This window comes from Cannabis sativa, chromosome X (genome assembly GCF_029168945.1).
Source record: "Cannabis sativa cultivar Pink pepper isolate KNU-18-1 chromosome X, ASM2916894v1, whole genome shotgun sequence".
Taxonomy (NCBI): Eukaryota; Viridiplantae; Streptophyta; class Magnoliopsida; order Rosales; family Cannabaceae; genus Cannabis; species Cannabis sativa.
Genome location: NC_083610.1, coordinates 912,997 through 931,454, shown reverse-complemented (window position 1 = coordinate 931,454; position 18,458 = coordinate 912,997). Strand labels below are relative to the sequence as shown.

The 18,458-nt window shown below is 30.3% G+C and overlaps 1 protein-coding gene across 1 annotated transcript; it reads right to left on the bottom strand.

Annotated features, from left to right (window-relative positions):
• Nucleotides 1–1,692: 1,692 nt before the first annotated feature.
• Nucleotides 1,693–7,831, bottom strand: LOC115709665 (DNA polymerase I B, chloroplastic/mitochondrial-like). Its single transcript, XM_030637827.2, has 12 exons — nucleotides 7,660–7,831; nucleotides 7,253–7,508; nucleotides 6,366–7,113; nucleotides 6,020–6,211; nucleotides 5,161–5,837; nucleotides 4,049–4,517; nucleotides 3,607–3,702; nucleotides 3,349–3,441; nucleotides 3,034–3,228; nucleotides 2,841–2,933; nucleotides 2,402–2,704; nucleotides 1,693–2,243 (listed from the first exon to the last, which is right to left on the bottom strand). The coding sequence occupies exons 2-12, from the start codon at nucleotides 7,414–7,416 to the stop codon at nucleotides 2,082–2,084; spliced, it is 3,192 nt and encodes a 1,063-aa protein (XP_030493687.2). The 5' UTR covers nucleotides 7,417–7,508; nucleotides 7,660–7,831; the 3' UTR covers nucleotides 1,693–2,081.
• Nucleotides 7,832–18,458: the final 10,627 nt, after the last annotated feature.

The following is an 18,458-nucleotide window of genomic DNA, read 5'->3' as shown; positions in this document are numbered from 1 at the left end:
AAATATGTTACTTTCACATTATTTGAACATTGAATTTCAGTGGTTAAAATTTGTAGATTCCTTAAATTATGTATACAATTGTTTTTATATTTTTATATCGTTGCTAAATAGTTGTTAACAGTTAAAAAAACCTATTGGCAACTAGTATCTTTTTTCAAATCCAAATCAAGAACTTCATCCTCGAAGTCAGAATCAGATACAACCTAAAACATTAGGAAGAAAAAAAAAAATTAAAACACACTACTAAAAACGTAAAAAAGAAACAACAAGAAAAAAACTAAAAAAAAAAACCATCGAAGCCTTACACCCTTAACAGATTTCGAAGACTTCATTGTCTTTGCTTTACAAGCTTCAACCTTAGATGGAAGTGGTATTTTTATATAACCAGAAGCCTCTGGAACATCAGAGATATTAGACATTATTTTCTTTGCAATACATTTCATACCCATTTTAGGTTCACCTTCAACCTTCAGATTAGTGGACTTTGAAGGAGTTTTCTTAAGTTTCTTAGAGATTTTTTTAGGAGGGGAAGAGGACATCAAACCTGACCTAGAAGTTCCATTTATACACAACAAAATAAAAATAATTGAGAAATGAAGAAAAAAAAAAAAAAGAGGGAGGTTATGGAAGAAAGGGATTCGTGACTGAAAAATAAAGTTGGAAATGAGTGGGTTAGGACAGAAGTTTGACGATTTTAAAAATACAATCGTGAATGATGAACATAGAAATAATAAGGAAAAAAAAAAAAGAGTGAGAGAAAGAGAGAAATAACATGTAACAGAGAAAGAAAATGGGGGAGGAAGAAGAATGACATTATCAAAAAGGTAATTTTATAATTAAAGAACTTTTTTACATATAAAAATGAAAAACATAAAATATAAAAAAGTTTAAAAAAGCTAACTGGAATAAAAATGTAAAAAAAAAAATGCCAAATTTAGTATCTAGTGTAAAAATCTCATTAATTAGTGTCTTAAATTTGTAATCAAACTTAGTTTATCAATTTGTTCAAAAAGTATTTGGAAGTAACTTACACTATATGTTTTCATCCAAACACAATCATTTAGAATTTGAACCTTACATGTATCAATTTAAAACACTAACAAAATCAATAATAAAAAAAATTAAAGATTGAACGAAAATTAAAATTTTATTACTTGTGTTGCTAAGAAAAATTATTGAATTTATACTAATTACAAACATTTTAGCCCATCCTAACATTTAATCCTAGCTCCGCAGCTGCTTGATCACCTTTTAACATCAAAAAATATAAACAATGAAATATCATATGAAATTAATTATCATTCCCCAATTAGAGCTGGCTTGTTTCTTCTATTAATCTCAAACAACTTAACCAAATAAACTATGATGAATAACAAGAAACTTCACATCTTTTCTACTTTCACGATCAACCTTCTTCGCCGACCATTACCATCTCAATCTCTGAAACCAAAATCATCGACATATTGGTCGAGTACCACTTAGCTTCATAACACCTTGTTCCAATCGCCTGCGAAGATTGCTGCCCTCCAATGAACGAGTTTTTCTTTGAGGAGACAGTGCTAGAGATCATATTGCTCATAACATAGAAATGAGATTGGGATGAAGGCTGTTTCAGAAGTTTTCATTACTCATCCTTACTTTTGGGGTAGTTTTGAAGATGGTAATAATGGTGAGATTAATTTCCCTCATACATTTTTGGGAGAACACAATAGAGATGGAATGTTTAAGGGTGAGTAAAAACACATTTTTGTACCATGTTTCGTGCTGAATATAGAATCTTCTGATTTTACAATGAAGTTACATTAAATTAAAACAACTCAATTTGACAGCTACATTTCCATATATACATATACAAATACAACACTGAGCTTCCCTTGCCATGTTTAAGAATTACAATACATAACACAGCCAAAGTGACACTTTTCATGGCTGACAGTGACAAACTCATCATCTTACTTAGATGATGGAAAACTTTCACATTAGCAGCCTATTCCATTCTAAATGCAGACACCAAAATCAGATAGATACCTTTGATTGATTGAAAATTTTCATCCATAGCAGAGAAGACACCACACCATGTTTTACTTGGCAGCGTACCAGTTTTGTGCACACTTAGCATCAACAGCAAGATCAACACTCAGTATATTTCTGCCGTTAAAGGGCTTCGACATGCACTCATTAACGATCGCTTTGGCAACCTCCGCTGATTCTGATGGCCCTTCCAAGATCACTTCATCATGAACCTGATTTTCATAGGGGAAGATAGAAACAAGAGTAATTTCAATAAAATTTTCTCGCAACGAAAACCAGAAAACCAAAACTAAGATAGCAACCAGAATAAAAGAGCAGGAACCCGAATAATATATAGATATATATATAAATATATGTGTGTGAACTTAACCTGTAAAAGCAGCCTCCATCCAAGTTCCTTCAAACGTTCATTCGTTGATATCTCCAACATGGCACACATGGCAACATCGGCAGCACTACCCTGGACCGGAGTATTAATGGCTGCCCTTTCAATATGACCTCTTTGAGAATAAGAAGCACCAACCAATGAAGGAAACCAGCGCGCTCGTCCTAATAAGGTTCGAACACACCCTTTTTCATGAGCTTCTCTTTTACGTTTTTCTTGCCATCTTAGTACTTCTTGTCTATCTCTGTACCATAGAGCAACTGTTTCTTTTGCTTCCTCCACAGAAACCTGAGAAAGACCAATAAATAGCTTTAGTACATCAATTTTTTTATTGGTTCTACTTCATCTTATTTTATCTTTTATCTGGTTGTGAAGTAAACAAAATCCTCTGCTTATACAGATATATAGAATATTCCATTGATACCTTCCAATCCCGGGAAAGACCAACCGGCGTTTTACCATATGCAATAGAAAAGTTGAGCATTTTAGCCTTTCTTCTTTCAGAAGCAAAGGCATCCTGAAAATATATAAATTACAACTCAATGTCAGGACCTCCTTGATATAATTCTAAAATGTATTCATTGGATGAATTAAAACAGTGAAATGATTATATATACCTTTAGCAAAGGCACAGGTGGTTTATCTTCACCGGGTTGAGGATCCCATTCAAGAAGAACCTGCTCATTTTCAACGGCTTCACGAATATGCGGGTACATGTTCAAGGCAGTCCTTGAATGAAAATCTCCACCAGCTTTGAAGGCATCCAACATGCTTTCACAGTTGGCAAGATGAGCCAAAATCCTAAGTTCCAACTGTGATATGAACAGATATCAATCAACAGATGCCATCTTATTACTATTATATTTATTTATTTATAATTTTTTTTGCTTAAAGATAAAATCTCACTTTTCTAATTTGTCCACACAACTTACCTGTCCATAATCAGCAACAATGAGGGAATTTCCAGGTGCAGCTATAAATGCCTGGCGTATCTTATATCGATCTTTCTCCAGAGCAGGTTGATTCTAATTTTACAAAGTGGGAAAAATGTACAGTAAATACCAGCTACAATCCAATATAGTTTGGATACAGTCATCCAATTGGATTGAAAGTTGAGCACTCAAGATTCATTCCCTGCTCAGTTTAATGATATCGATCATTTAAAAAATACATGTAAAAGTAAAAATAACCTGCAAATTTGGCCGTCTAGCAGATAAACGTCCAGTTTCTGTGTTGATGTTCAGTGAACAATGAATACGCTTATCCTTGCCTGATATGTTACTACCCTGGTACAAAGAAAAACAATATTCCAATTGAGTTCAAAACCTTGATGGGACGTTTGGTATGAGAGTTAGACTTAGTGAGAATGGGCGTTCGGTAAATTAAATTTTAATGAACAAGGGGTTTGTGTTTCTAAGTAACAAACGCCCCATGATTGTTACCACACAATGCTACATGAGTAAAAAATTACTATGGTGTTCTGAATTATAATTACAAATTAATTATTTGAACATTATAAGTATAGCCTTTGCCACTCGAGAATCGATAAACTGGTCCATAGGGACAAAAAGCTAGCAACCAATATTCCACATAGATGGCCAAAAACCACTGTTTAATGGAAGCAGAAATCACCTGCAAAGGGAGGATGAAGTTTGAAATCAGTGAATCAATGGCACAAACTTCACAGAGAGCAGCAATGGCATGGCAAGCTTCTTTCCCCTCTGCCTCATCTTCAAATGCGGCAAATGCTGTTCCATAAGCAGATTTGTTCACATCTAGCTTTTCTTGCTCTTGTTTTTCAGCAACGCCATCTGTAATGACTTCAACATCGTCTTCAGAATCATCACCGGCTAATGAGCGTTCCGCATAATCCATGAAATCAAATTCTGCAGAGACCTTCCCAGCTAAAATTTTCAACGCACTTATACTAACTGATGGCCAACCACTTGCTGTGAACACCTCAGCCGGAAGATCAGCATCAATTTTATTTAGTGTAATATTACGGAATTTTGTTGGAGCCTTTTTCCCTTCTTCAATTATTTTATCGATATTTGGAATTTTAAGAGTCTTCTGCACTGGAAGACTGACATCGGGGTCCTTGCTGCAAAAAGTAACAATCGAGTTAAATTGGAATCCAAGCAGACTGGCAGTATCAATATAGACTAGAATATGACACAAGTAAACTTCTTATGCAAGCAGTTGAGAGTTCAACGCCACTACTCGCACTTCTTTCTCCCATCTCCTTAAACACTATCACGATCTTCAGAGATAATTTAATTTTTTATCCATCGATGACTTCCATTTTCTTTAAAATTATGCATGGCCGCCTTGAGGATCCCAGACATATCAAGAATCAATTCAAAAATAAATTAGAAGGAAAGTCGAATTGCTCTCAACCTAGCGAATAATTGGTTATGCTTTCCATGTATATATTTTGTGTTCTGACAAAAAGAAACCTAAAAATAATCTAATCACCACGAACTCACTCATTGCATTCCACTAAGCAAAACTTTTCTGGTCCTAGACACAATCTTCAGTTAGAAAAACTCAATTAAGAAAAATGCCATATAATTTCATAAAAATAAAATCAAAAGATGAGACCAGGATTCTATCATGTCCTCATTCCAACACATCAAAGAAAGGATACTCCATACTCCATGTTTTAGTCAAACATGCTTAATATGTATTGAGATGCAACAAAAAGCCAGTTGAACAAACACCTAAAATTCTTCTTTATAGTTTACCTATTCTGGATTCCGCCGAAAAGGAGCTGGCGCAACTGAGTATCACTTCCAACATTCATGTACTTAGCATCTGGACAGTACCTGGAAGCCCACTTGCGAAACCTGTTAACAGCAACCTCTTGCTCTCTTTTCGCTATCTTTTCCACCTCAGCAAGATAAGCACGATCAACCAACATCCCCTCAGTTTCCATTTTGACTAGAAGCTCACCAAATGGTTTCCAGTACTTCTGATAGAAATCAAACATAGATCCACGTTCTTGTTTTCCATCAATTGCCCAAGCCTTGTCTGTTAGCTGTTTTCTCAAACTCTCATAGAGCTTAAGTGTAGTTATTGCATCTAAGGCAGAATAACAAATCCATGGTATCCGCTCTTCTCTTTGAAGCACGTCAACAGGTGCAATGGTAGTTATTTTGCCCTCAGATCCGTCTTTTTTTAACTTTTTCTTGCCAAATATGGTTTTCATTGATACTTTACCGATCAACTCTTTTTCGTTATACAGCTGAGCCCCAGACATGACCTTTGAGTCACTTGTAAGTGCCTCGAGAGAATAACCACCTTTTGCACGCCTTGAGGAATCCCAAAGACGAGCCATGTGCATTGTATCAGCATGAAAACCCGCAACCTTGAGCCCATAGTTCTCAACAATATGGTGGTCAAAGCTATAATTGTGCCAAACCTACATAGTAGACAAGTAACTTTCATGATTCTTCTTTTTTATTTTTAACGAAACTAGGGGGCTAACACATGCACCCCAAGACCAATTTAGTCTGGTGAAACAAAATGATGGCCAACAAAATTAAGTCAGACCAATTTACTGGAACTTAGTGTCACTAGGTTCAAAAAAAGGAGATGAATTACCTTTTTAATGGAGGGATCTTCAAAAAAGGGGGCAAACACAGCTAGAATTTCCTTGCCACCACCATCAAGAACATCAACCCAGATACAAGACTTCCCATTTCCAAAATCTGCTTCCGGTCCACAATAAATACTAAAACAAATAATCTCTCCATGATCAACTGGTGTTTCTTGCTTCACATCAATATTCGCTACCTGTTGTTGACATCTTGTTGTTAGAAATTATGCAATGCCACAAAGGCCGAGCAATATATTTGAGATTGCAATTAGATACTATTCCTATCATTAGACTCAAATTTGTGTAAATAAAGGGGGAAATAAAAGTGCAACTCAAAGTTGAGTTTCGTACCTCTGTATCACAAGCATGTACAAGATGCCTATACCAGGTTGTAAGCATCCAAACAACTTTCTTGGCAACAGGGACACTATCCACAATAAAAACTTTGCTATAAAGGCTAGTAAGGTTTTCCTGAAGATTTGAAATCCTTTTTGGCTTCACCTTCTGCGAGCTTTGTGTAAGTGGCGAATCCAACCGTCGTGGAGTATCAGTTTCGTGAGCATTCTTCTTCTCCAGTAGAAGGGAAGGAATAGCTTCAGTGGTAGTAACAGCATTCCCTCCACTTTGAGCAAATGCCTTATCCTGATTGAGTTTATGTACCACTTCCAGCTGTGAAACCCCATTCTCAATATCAAGCAGAGACCTTCTACTACCCTCTTCTGTAAAATTAGGCTGCATCATCACAGTGTTTCTTGAATTTTGTATGACTACCTCATTTGTCGCCGCGGCAAGGTGCATCTGAATTTTTCCCTTGTTAAAATCATTGCTATACGAAAAAACTGAAAAATGTTGTTGATTGTCTTCTTTTTTAGCACTTGTTCTTCTTCCATCTGTACAGTTTGTGGTAGGGCTGCCTCCCACTCTACCTCTCTTAATTGTTTCAGCTTGTTCTTGCCATTGTAAATTACCAGGCTTTCTTTCAATCAATGAACTACTGGTGAACAACGTATCCTTTCTAATATGAAGGGAATTACTACTACTACCACTGCTGCTACACATAGAAGTCCCAGAACAACTCTGGATTTTGCATATCTTTCCCCTGCAATTTATCACAATCCCAATAAATAATAATAATACACAAAAATGTTACAAATAATAACCCCTCAACCTATCATGTAGTTTGAAAATCTTATCAGTAAGCAAAGAATAGATTAAAGAGAAAAAGAATGAAGCTTTACCGGTGGAAGGAGGAGTTGGAAGAAGCCCAGAAGTAGCGAGCAGAGGATGAAGCCATTAGAGAAGAAAAATAAAGAGAAGAAGAGGAGTGTCTTAGTCTTAGAGGTGTGGTGTTGATGGATGAGACAACAGTAGTAGCCATGGCTGCTTCTGCAACTCTTCCCATCAGCTTACTCCTACAATTGGTCAAACAAGGAGGAGCCAGTGTGTCAACAGACTACAGTCCCAGTCCCAGTCCCATCATCATCATCATCATCACTGTAAAAGCATATTTCTTTTCTATAAGTTATTTCAACAAACACTTGAAAGGCATTCCATTATTATGTTTTCATACAATAAACTTGTTATACATATATATGTATGAACATATAATAGAAAAGAAAGCAGAAGTGAATAGAAGATTACTGACCTTGAAATATGGAAGGAAGGAGGTTGGAGGTGTAGGGTTTATGTGTTTGACTCTAGTAGTGGCCATGGCAGAGGAGGCAAAGCTTGGGTTGGGTTGTGGTAAGGGTATATTCGGTAATAACACACTTTATAAAAATGGGTAGATAGATTCCATTTAATGGATTTTCATATGAAGAGGTACTTTTCCTCAAACCCTAAATACATCATTTTTGGTGATATATCAATTTATTATAATTAAAAATTTACAATAGAATAAAAATTTCCTCAAAAAAAAATAAAATTGATAAAAATTATAAAAACACTTTTTACTAAAAATAATTAATTTTTTTTTTTTGGTTGTTATATAGTTTATTTATAGTTGTCGAGTTTAATTTTTTAATATTTTTTATTTTTTTTCTAAAAAATATATTTTTATAATTTTAAAATTTTGTAAATATATTTTTATAAATAAAAATTGTAAATAAATATGAAAATAATATTTTAAAAAAAAATTCAAAAATTATATCACCATATAAGACAATATGCTAACTTAGAAAAAACGATCATTCATATATATAATTATATTAATTAGCATTGAATAATTAATCATGAGAGCTAACATTTTTGAATAAATGTTTTCGGTTAACCAATGGAAGGATCATTGTTACAGAGAAATGTTAAAGAGCATCAACAATGTTAGCACTCTCCTACATGTTAATATTATTATTGGTTCAACTAAATATTGAGTTTCATATAATTTAATATAATAACTTTTCGAGAGTATTACTAACCAATCGTAAAACAACACATCTAAAAAATGTTAAGTACTAGTGGTGTCTAATAACACTGCTCATTATTATAACATGGAAGTAGTTTAATATTTGTACCAACAAAACTATGTTATAAAATCACATTTATATCTTTGTTATTTTTCTAAATTATTTTATTTACTATTACTATTACTTTTTTTTTTAATTTTTCTTAGCGATATCATTTACTTACATTACCACCCGGAGAAGTTGAAGAATATTTTTTTTTATACATTAACTAAATTTATCATCAAATAAAATTTAATTCAAATATACCTTATTTTATGAGTATTGTAACACAATTTCAACTATAATAGATTGTGTTCTTTAGAGATGGATGTATAGGTTTGTGGGAAAGTTAGAGCAAAATTTTGATTAGAAAATAATAAAGACTATTGTAAAGTGATAGGGATAAAATTGATAGAATAATTGAAAAAAATATAATAAATTTTGAAAGATGAGGTAAAAGTTAAAGATATTAATTTAAAAGAAGTATGAATAATTACATAAGGCACCATTTTTTGTAAAATATTTACATTTTTACGATTTTCCAAAAAATAACACAAAAACAACATAAAATCAATAAGAAAATTACATAAAAGTAACATGAAAATAACAACAAAAATAACATACAGATAACAAAAAATGAACAACAAATTATCAAGATTACAACATAAAAAGAACGTATTTTTTGTAAACAAAATTAAAAAAATTGTAAAAATATTTAAAATTTCGTGAAACCGTATTTTGTAATTTTTTTTTTTTTATGTTTTTGTGAAATAATTCCAAAAAAGTATGTAGGGTAATTGTAATATTTATATTAGGCTATCTAGTTTTCCTTTTGTGAGGCTGCCTTGTAAAACAATATCCTCTCGTAGTTTCAATAATACCAATAATGTTTGATTCACTATTGTGAAGATTGTGATTATGGACGTTAGTTAATATGTCAGTATAATTATAGTAGACCAATTTTTAAAAATAACATATTAATATAGGATATTCACAAAAATGTGGTAAATGTAAACTTAGTTCTTATAAATATTTGGTAAAAAAAAATAATGCCATCAAAATATAGATTTTTCAGTTTTTTTTTCATTCTTCTTTATGGTAACCAGTTACTAGTATCAAATTAGTTTTTCAAAAATTGATGGGGTGTTCGTGGTGCAGGTTGTAACCTGTTTTTCAAATCAAAATGTATATGTGAGATCTTAAAACTGCAAAAGCTATACTATAAAAATATAATGTGGTACAGTGCGGTGCGGTTTAAGCGGTTTACACTACTATCATCACGATCAAATTTTATAATAAAAATTTAAAAAGCAATCTAATAAAGTTTTAACAATACAAAAAAAAAATTACTAAATCTTAACATTATAACATGCATATTAATGAACTGTCTCTAAAAAATAATGTAATATATACATCTATTACATATATTTGTTCTTATATGAAAAAAAATCATATTGTAAAATTAGTAACTTTGAAATATATAGTGTGGTGTGGTTTCAACCGTAATAATTAAATTTAAAATCGCAAACCGCATTAAAATGCGCAATTTGGCAAAAATACAAAATACAACCGCACTGTAAATAATTTCAAACTATATTTTTTATGCGGTGTGTGCAGTTTGATGAATATTAATTTTAGCTTTATAAGTGATGTGATACATAAAATTAATATTTTAAAAAAGTTAATTTAGATTTTTGCCTCTTAACTTTGACATGCACTAAATTATACCATCTGAACTTTTCAGTTCGTCAAAAATTTCCATCGAACTATTAAGATTGTTAGATTTAAGGATATTTGTCCAATTTTAATAAAGAAAATCTAAAATTTCAAAAAAAAAAAAAATAAATAAAGAAAATCTAACGTGAATAAAATTTAAGAAGCACAATTTGATACATGTTAAAGTTCCATGACATAATTTAGTAGATATCAAAGTTCGAAAAATGTAAAATTTAGAAAATGACAATCGCCACATTAGCAAAATTGAATTAAATTAGATAGAAGAATAATTAGCTTTTTTAGTCCCTGTACTTATGACACTATACTATGATGCCCCTTAATTTATAAGTGTAGTTAAAAATACCCCCTAAAATATATCAGTTGGAATAGTATAATCCTTCTATCTAATTTTGTTAAAATTGACTAAAGTTGACTGTTAAATTAATAATGTGGCATTATACATAGATAGTAGTTGAAAAATTATATACCATTAGGAAAATAAATTACAAGTCATAAAAATTACAATCACAGGAAAAAAAAAATGAAAAATAACATCCCAAAAAATAGAATATCATTACCTTAGTTTTCCAAAAATCCCATGTTCTTTCTAGTGATATCCATCTCTTCAAATACTGTAGAATCCTAATTTTACACCTTTTTCTAATTTGAACGGCTAAAAAACGATTGGAATTATTTTAATAAAATTATTTTTATTAAATTTTTTTAAAAGGTTATGAAATCATTTTTTAATCATCTTTCATTGTCAGTTATTATGCCACCTCATAGTCAATTTTCCCTTTAAAAAGAGATGAAATTACTACTCTATCCTTTGTTATAATACCACATCATCAATACAAACGGTATTTTTAAACAAAATAAACAGAAGGACTAAATGTATGCATATAAAATTATACAAGGACTATTTATAACAAGCTGAATAGATTAAGGGGCATAATAGTATAGTGTCATAAGTACAGGGGGTAAAAAAAATAATTATTCTAGATAAAAATTCTTAAATTCAACAATCTCAATAATTCAAGAAAAAATTTTAACAACCTAAAAAATTTAGGGGATATAATTTAGTGCATGTTGAAGTTTAGGGGTAAATATTTGGGATTTTTTTAAGAATATACTAAATTAAGTAACTTTTTACAAAAATGACATTTTTTTTAAAATGAAAACAAAATGACGTGACACGTACAAAGAGTGTGTGTTTTAAAAAATTGGGCCGAAAAAACCGGGATTACAAGCCCAATATAAAAATCGTTAAAAATAGAAAATTACCATAAAAACGTCAACTACATATACGGAAACTTAACATAACAAAAATAACGTCATTTTTGAAAATAATTGCCAAAATAAGGTGGCCCATGAAAATTTCCCTAAATATTTTAGCCTTTCAAAAATTGATACGACCAAATACACAAAGCTGAAAATCTCCTATTAATAATCAAATATATGTATTCAGAACTTTAACTTAGGGGTGATAATTCGTGTTTGCAGGTCGTATTTGTATTGTATCGAGATCCATGTATAACAAGCATGTACTCGACTCAAACACGACCCGTTTAATAATCGTATTAGAAAATAAAACCCAAACAAAACCCGTTTAATAATCGTATCAGAAAATAAAACTCAAACACGATCCGTTTATAAACAGGCTAACACGACACGACTCGTGTAACTCGTTTATAAGCATATTTTGTTTAAACATGTCAACTAATAACACATTTATGAAGTATTCAACATGTTTATGACCCAATTATGACCTATTAGGGCTCGTTTGGTACACCGTATTGTGTTAGATTGTGTTATATTGTATTGTATTAGTATTATTTAATACAATACTATATTTGGTATTGACTTGTATTAATATATTGTATTGTATTGTATTAGTATTAATTAATCTAGGTCCTAGTCCCGGATCCGGGTCTGGGTTCGGGTCAGATTCTGGGTCCGGGTTCAGGTTCGGGTCCCGATTCCGGATCTAGGTCTGGGTCGGGGTTGGGGTATGGGTGGGGGGTGGGGTCGGGGTCGGGGTCGGTGTCGGGGTCGGGGTCCGAGTCGTGGTCCGGGTCTCGGCTCCCGGGTCCTAGGTCTGGGTCCAGGGTCCAAGGTCGGGGTCGGGGTCCAAGTCCGATTTTAGGTCGGGGCAGGGGTGCGGGTCCCAAGTCCGAATTGGAGATTGGCGTTGATCCCGAATTCTTTGTAAATATTATAATACAAGCTAATACAGACCATTTGTTATGTATTAAATAATACAACATATATTGTTTTAAAAATTTTAGTCGTAGTAATTAATACAATACATTATTTTATCCAAATATAATGTTATTTATTATTTAATACAATACGACCCTTATACGGCGTACCAAACGAGTCCTTAAAGTACTAAATAACTTTAAATATGTTATTAACGGGTTAGTTTCGTGTTAGCTGTGTCAACCCGGACACAACCTGTTTATTAATCATGTTAGACAAGTGATGCGTGTCACATCACTTATCATATGTCGTATCAAATTTACTATTGTTTTGATTCCAATACTTTCAATTATTTTAGTATAAATATAAGTAAGAATCGATCCTACAATGACTATGTTAGTTCAATTATTCAAAAATTATAGCGTGAAAAATTAAAAATAGACGGTTTAGATGATGAGAATAAAATAACATAAATAAAAATAAAAACGAATTAAATGTGATACTTTGATATGAGATAAATAGTTAAAGGTTATTCTCCACTCTCAACAATTATTCTTAACTTCTATTAATGAAGTAATTTTAATTTTTTAATCAAACTATTGATTTTGCAGATAAAGCTGAAAGAGTCAAATTATTCTAATCTCCCTATTACATGTATTTAAGGTGAAATGCACTACAAGAAAATATAGCAATACCGGCGGAATTAATACCGGCGGAGCCAAACCGCCGGTATTAATTAGGTTATTACTGGCGGAAATGGTAATCCGCCGGTATTACTTTTTAAAAATAATAAAAAAATTAATATTTAATAAAAAATATTAATGCCGGCGGAATAGGAGTATTACCGGCGGAAAATCCGCCTCTAATTCCTTGGGCGGGAATTTTACCGCCCAAAATTTAAAAAGACTATTACCGGCGGATAATTACCGGCGGGTGCGCCGGTATTAGTAGGGGAATCTGACCGATTTTTTATTACCGGCGGAACCCCTATTAATACCGGCGGGTCCCGCCGGTAATAAAACTTTATAAAAGACCCCCCTTCACTCTGAAAACATTTTTCATTTCCCCCCCAAATTTTTCCCCCAAATTTTTTCCCACCCGATTGCTCCCATTTCCACCGCCCTTTTCTCTTCTCCTCCTCTACCTCCGGCCATTTCTCTATTTTTTACCGGGATTGTATCACCGTGAACCACCATTGCATAGGTATTGTTTCTTTTATAATATCATTTTTTTGTTATAATTTATCTCTGTTTTAAATTTGTTTTGTAATTATTTTTTTATTGTCTTTGGTTTAAGTATTGGGTACAACCGACTGCAATACTAACGGAGATTAGGGACGTCGGAGGAGGAATTAAATCTTCTACCAGAAATTAAGAGGTTGGTGTTTTTAATTTTCTGTTGGTATTTTATTTTTTGTGTTTTGAAAATTTTTGTAATTATTGGTATATGAATTTATATATATATATGTGTGTATATGGTTGATTGTGTAAATTATAAGTGTATAATTTTGTTTATATATATAAAATGTACATATATGTGTTGTATGTTTATATATAATATATAATATATATATATAATATTTATACCGTATATAATATTTAGAAATATGGGTAAGTTTAATTTTAAATTTTTATTTACAGTATATTGTATAACAGTATATTATATATACTGTACATTGTATATACAGTATATTATTCTATATACAATATATATAGTATATTATTATATATATTATGTAATAGTAAATGTATTTTATAGATTTTATTATTTAATTTTGTTAAGAAATGTTATGCCATTCATAAAAAAAAAAAAAAAAATTATAACTTGTAAATAGGTACAAAATTATAAAATTGTTATATAATTGATTGTTTGATTATTTTTTAAAAAAATATAGTAAAAAATTAGAATAAATCTATACTATTAAAAAAAATACTTATAATTAAAATATTTTCTTAACATTAATTATATAAATGTAAATATATATAAATGCTTTTTATGTATATAAAAAATAAAAATAAAGAAACCTTTTTATGTAAATGATTAAATAAGATTTTAAAATCTAAATTATAATTTTTTTAATAATAAAAATTTAAGTTACGATTTTTTTTTTATAAAATAAACACTTGATAATTAAATATAAAAAAAATTAATTAAATAATAAAATTTTAACATTTAAATAATTAAAATATGAATATTAATAATAATAATTTATTTTTTTTAAATAAAAAAAATTAATAAATGAAAAAATTATTGTAATATTTACTTTAAAAGCAAAAAAAATTATTTTGATGTAAAGAATTAAATAATTTTTTAAGATTTTAATTATAATTTTTTAAAAATAAAAATTTAATATAGGAAAATATTTTTAAATAATATTTCTTTAAAAATAAAAAATAAAAAATATATTTAATAATGAATGTTAATATTATAATAATTTATAAATAATTGTGTAAGTTATAATCTTTTTAATAATAAAATTTTATTATAGTAGAAAATAAAAGTAATAATATTATAATTTTTACATGGTGAATAATAATTTGTCTAAATAAGTAATAATGCATAATTTTTTTTAAAAAAAAAAAATATCATAAAATAGTATAAAATATCTTAACTAGCATAAAATAACATTGTGCAGCAAAAACTTGTGTATGGTCAAATGGAAGGATCTCCACAACAGCCTATGTATGGTCAGATTTTCAGTGCGCTGAGTCAGCAACAACAGCAACCTACTTTGGTTTGCCCGCAGACTCGACAATTTGTGGAGATCTTGGACAACCTTATTACCCTACCCCGCCGACTCCTCAATCTCGTGATAATCCCGACGATTCAAGACTTAGCTCGAATGCAGATGAATTTCTGGAATTTACTGATTTGAACAATGATAATTAGGTTTTTTTAATTATGTAAATTTTTATGTTTTAAAATTTATTTGAAGACAATTTCCTAATTTTATTTAAGTTAATAGTTTATATTGTAATAGACAAATTAAAATTAATGTTTAATTTCTTAATGTTTGATTTCTAATTAATAATATATTTATAAAATAATTCTTATATATAATTATAATTAATTTTATTATATAAATATTAAAAATAATAATTTTTTTATATAAAAAATATTAATACCGGCGGAATACTAAATGTGGTCCGCGGGTATTAATGTGTCAGCGTATAAAAGTGCTGACACTAATACCGGCGGACCCCACCGCTATTAATCCGCCGGTATTAATATTATTACCGGCGGAAGTCCCTTTTGGTCGCTAATAGTCATTAATAGCGACCAATTAATACCGGCGGATAATTACCGGCGGATTTCGCCGGTAATAATTATTACCGGCGGTTTAGACAATTAATACCGGCGGATGTCTCCGCCGGTACTATACAAAATTCTTGTAGTGATGCTCAATAACTAACTCTTTTACTTAAGTATTAAATTCACGAAGCATGCAATTTATTTAATTTAGATAAACCTTTAAGATTTATGAAGATAGACTAATCTAAGCAATAAATTAATGAAGCATATACTTTTATTTAACCTAGTATTTATTCTTCATCCCAATTAAAATACCTTTGACAATATTAAAAATTACAATTTATCACAAACACTTAGAATCCTAGACTATTAGGTGAATAATAATCCTAAGATGACAACATATTAAAGTAAAACTTAATTTAGCGTTCGTCTAAACAATATTAAAACAATAATCACGGCATTGAACATAGAAGAATAGAAGCAATTTGATATAATAGAAATTAGAAATTAACATTCATCAATGAAATTAAAAACTCATGTCTTGAGTTTTGAAATAACCTTTAACTAAAATAAAACTACTCAGAACTAGACATTATAATCAAAATCATAATAAATAGTAAGAGTTTAAGGAGAAAAAAAAAGAACTATGATGAAGAACACTCGAAGTCGCACTCTCATCTTTTTCTTATTCTCTCTCTGAGTTTCTATCTCAATTTCGTAGCTAAAAGGTTCTGAAATTCGTACCCTAGAAGTCATATTTATAATGCTTAAAAATAAAAAAGATATCTCTCTTAAAAAATGTATAAAATTCGAATTCTGCCCAGTAACCACCTCCTCGCTGCGGCCACAGGATGGCTCGCCGTGGCGACAGAGCTGCCAGACACTTTTTTTTCTTTTTTTTTCTTTTTTTGCTCGCTGTAGCGAACCTTCACCCCACGAGTTTTGAGTCTTCATGGACTTTTGAAACTCTAGAAAAACATTATCTTAGTGTGTCTTTTTATCTGCTAACATCACCTAGTTTTAAAAATACTAAATTTATTAATTTTTACTCATAAAAATCAATTTTTTTCCAAAACCTGAATAATTAAAAAAAAAAATGATAAAAAACACTAAAAACATCATCTAATTATGGAGAAATCAATAATTTTAGAGCCTAAAAGACTCTTATCAACAAGTTAACTCGAACACGATCCGAACACATTTAAGGTAAACTCAAACCCACTAACTCTCGTACAGTTTTTGAATCGTGTTATCATGTCTAATCTATTTTATCGGTCTTACTTTAACAATGAGGGTATTACTTTTGGCTTTGCACAATAGAGTTATTTTTTTTTTTATCTTTGAGTGAAGTTAACATATATCTCGCTTTTTTTAAAAAAATTTAAATAATATAAGATGTTGCAAATAAAATTTAAATTAATTAGTTGTATATAATAATAATAATAATAATAATAATAATAATAAACATGGATACATATAACTGACTATTTGATTTATATTTTCAGTATTATAAAATTTGGGATATGATTTTGTCCCGTTATTGTACTTTCACGGATTGTAATCCGTGATGTACGACAGCCGTCAGATGAGGGAGTTATTTGATCTGACGGTTGAGATTGATGTAGGAGTAATTAGGGTTAAAAAGTAGAAACGTACCCTGACACTCATTTATTGTACCCTGAGACCCATCTAATGTACCACGGAATACATTCCGTGAAAGTACATCACAGGACAAAATCATATCCCTATAAAATTTATAGAATTATCTAAAAACGTGTATGCGGCTGCAATTATAATATACATTATCATATAAGAAAATGAGATACAATTTTTTAAGAGTCAAAATAAATAAACAAATAACAAACACTCTTAGAGTCAAAGTAAATTAAAAATTTCTCCTGTTTTTTCAATGTTTTTTTCAAAAAAAAAAAAAACTGTTATATATAACAATTAAAGTCATGATACGATAATAAATAGAAGAGAGGAATATTCTCCAACCAAATATAATTTGTGTCTACCAAAAAAGCAAATTTAACTAACTTATCAGCATCACTATTTGTAGATCTAAAAATATGTTAGATCTGCACTTCCAAAAAATTAGCCACTAGATTTGCAATCCTTTTACTACTTTAAGAGAATCAATTTTAATATAATAGACTGGAAATTGCAATTCCAACAACCATTAAAGATTATACAAGATAGGCATAACTTCAAGTAGTATTTATTGTAGCATGAATGGTAAATTTCAATATATTTGAAGGAGAGAGTAACCATCACGGTGAGTCAATACCAGTTTTGAATGCAGTTAGTAAGTTTTTTCCAATTCAAAACGAAATATAATATTAAGGCTAATTAATAATTTTCTCTCCTGAATTTTGATATTTAGTAAATTGTGCGTCCTAAATTTTTTTGGCCGTTAAAAATTCTTTCCGAACTATTGAGATTGTTAAATTTAAGGACTTTTGTCTAATTTTATTCAATTTTACTGTTTCATTGATTGTTTATGTACTAAACCATGCTTCTCAGATTTTGATATTTACCAAATCATGCCCCTCAAACTTTGATATGTACTAAATCATGCTCTTTAAACTTTCATCCATGTTAGAATTTTTTTACTAAAATTAGATAAAAGTCTTTAAATTTAATAATCTCAATAGTTCGGGGAGAATTTTTAACGGCTAAAAAAGTTCCCTATACGATTTAATACATGTCAAAGTTAAGGAGAAAAAATTACTAATTAACCTAATATTTATTGAGGTTTCGATTGTTTTCCATTCGTTGTTCTTTTGAGTTCAAATACTTCATAAGACACAAAGGACAGTTAAAAAAAAAT